The following is a 2,500-nucleotide window of genomic DNA, read 5'->3' as shown; positions in this document are numbered from 1 at the left end:
ATGGGTTCCTGTAATAAAGAGGGAGAAAAGAGTTTAGAATAAGCATTAGGAAATTATGCCTTAGAGCACCGTTTCTTAAACTAGGGATCGGGACCCAAAATGGTTGATGGGAGCACATGAGCCGGATCCCAGAATTAGTGTAGTCCACTAGGCTAAGCTAGCCTAGCATGTGTATTTGACAGATCCCTAAAAGGTATTAAATTTCTAATTTGGGCGCTGATATTAAAAGGTTAAAGAACCTGTGCTTTAGAGGGGATCAAACCTCATACCAACAGATCAAAGGCTCACCATGAAAATTCCCTTTCTCGGAATTATGAATGAAATGGAGGGATTAAGTTGATGCAACTAAGCTGAGATTTCCGCACACGTAACACTGACTGCAGAGGAAACCAGAGCTGTGGCAAGCCCGGGCCGCTGCCCGAGTGCACAACATATGACATAACATCTCTCAGACTCATAACATGTCCACACTCAAAAACATCTCTAATAACACACCACCATAACATCTCCCACACTCAATAACATCTCTAATAACACACAACATAACATCTCTCAGACTCATAACATGTCCATTAACATCTCCCACACTCAATAATATCTTTAATAACACACAACATAACATCTCTCACACTCAAAAACATCTCTAATAACCCACAAAACAACATCTATCATACTCATAACATGTCAAATAACATCTTGCACTCAAAGCATCTCTAATAACACAACATCTGAAATAACACACAACATAACATCTCCCACACTCAATAATATCACTAATAACACACAACATAACATCTCCCACACTCAATAACATCTCTAATAACACACAACATGACATCTCTCAAACTCATAACATGTCCACTAACATCTCCCACACTCAATAACATCTCTAATAGCACACATGACATCTCTCAAACTCATAACATGTCCACTAACATCTCCCACACTCAATAACATCTCTAATAGCACACAACATGACATCTCTCAAACTCATAACATGTCCACTAACATCTCCCACACTCAATAACATCTCTAATAGCACACAACATGACATCTCTCAAACTCATAACATGTCCACTAACATCTCCCACACTCAATAACATCTCTAATAGCACACAACATGACATCTCTCAAACTCATAACATGTCCACTAACATCTCCCACACTCAATAACATCTCTAATAGCACACAACATGACATCTCTCAAACTCATAACATGTCCACTAACATCTCCCACACTCAATAACATCTCTAATAACACACAACATGACATCTCGGTCATGGCGGTCGAGCTGCACGTTCACGCCTGTTTTCCGTTCTGGTTCCTCAGTGGTGGAATGACTTGCCTACCACTGTCAGAACAGCAGAATCCCTCCCCCTATTTCGACGCAGACTCAAAACCCACCTTTTCAAACTCTACCTTAGTCCTCCCTCCTGATTTCCCCTGCCCCTCCTTTCTGATATCGCTATCCTTGTCTAACCCCCCCCCCCAAAAAAAATTAATAAATAAATAAATAAAAAATGCACTTATGATGACAACTATGTTTAGAACAGCATTTCATGTGTATTTTGCTAGTTTCTGGATGTGATGCTTTGACTTATGGTAGAATCTATGCACTTGTAAGTCGCTTTGGATTAAAAGCGTCTGCCAAATGACTAAAATGTAAAAAATTTAAATCTCTCAAACTCATAACATGTCCACTAACATCTCCCACACTCAATAACATCTCTAACAACACACAACATAACATCTCAGGCTCATAACATGTCAAATAATATCTCACACACTCAAAACATGTCCAATAACATCTCCCACACTCACTAACATCTCTAATAACCCACAAAACAACATCACGCTCATAACATGTCAAATAACATATTACACTCAAAGCATCTCTAATAACAGAACATCTGAAATAACACACAACATAACATCTCTCACGCACATCACATTTCCAATAACACACAACATATCATGGGAGCTAAACTGGCAGACACTGCAGCCCTCCAGGACTGGAGTTAAACCAGCAAACACTGTGGCCCTCCAGGACTGGAGTTAAGCCTGCAGACACTGCGGCCCTCCAGGACTGGAGTTAAACCAGCAAACACTGTGGCCCTCCAGGACTGGAGTTAAACCTGCAGACACTGCGACCCTCCAGGACTGAAGTTAAACCTGCAGACACTGAGGCCCTTCAGGACTGGAGTTAAACCAGCAAACACTGAGGCCCTCCAGGACTGGAGTTAAACCAGCAAACACTGTGGCGTCCAGGACTGGAGTTAAGCCTGCAGACACTGCGGCCCTCCAGGACTGGAGTTAAACCTGCAGACACTGCAGCCCTCCAGGACTGGAGTTAAGCCTGCAGACACTGCGGCCCTCCAGGACTGGAGTTAAACCTGCAGACACTGCGGCCCTCCAGGACTGGAGTTAAACCTGCAGACACTGCGGCCCTCCAGGACTGGAGTTAAGCCTGCAGACACTGCGGCCCTCCAGGACTGGAGT

General features: G+C 42.8%; 1 protein-coding gene across 1 annotated transcript in view; it reads right to left on the bottom strand.

Moving 5' to 3' along the window:
- The window catches only part of csnk1g2b (casein kinase 1, gamma 2b), a 43,540-nt gene that overhangs the window by 18,536 nt on the left and 22,504 nt on the right, over window positions 1-2,500 (bottom strand). The window contains exon 3 of the mRNA XM_061237963.1: window positions 1-8. This exon is cut by the window's left edge and continues 62 nt beyond it. Coding sequence (XP_061093947.1) covers window positions 1-8 — 8 coding nt within the window. The remainder of the gene's footprint in view (window positions 9-2,500) is intronic.

The sequence above is a fragment of the Conger conger genome, chromosome 4 (genome assembly GCF_963514075.1).
Source record: "Conger conger chromosome 4, fConCon1.1, whole genome shotgun sequence".
NCBI lineage: Eukaryota > Metazoa > Chordata > Actinopteri > Anguilliformes > Congridae > Conger > Conger conger.
This window is presented reverse-complemented; position numbering and strand designations above follow the sequence as displayed.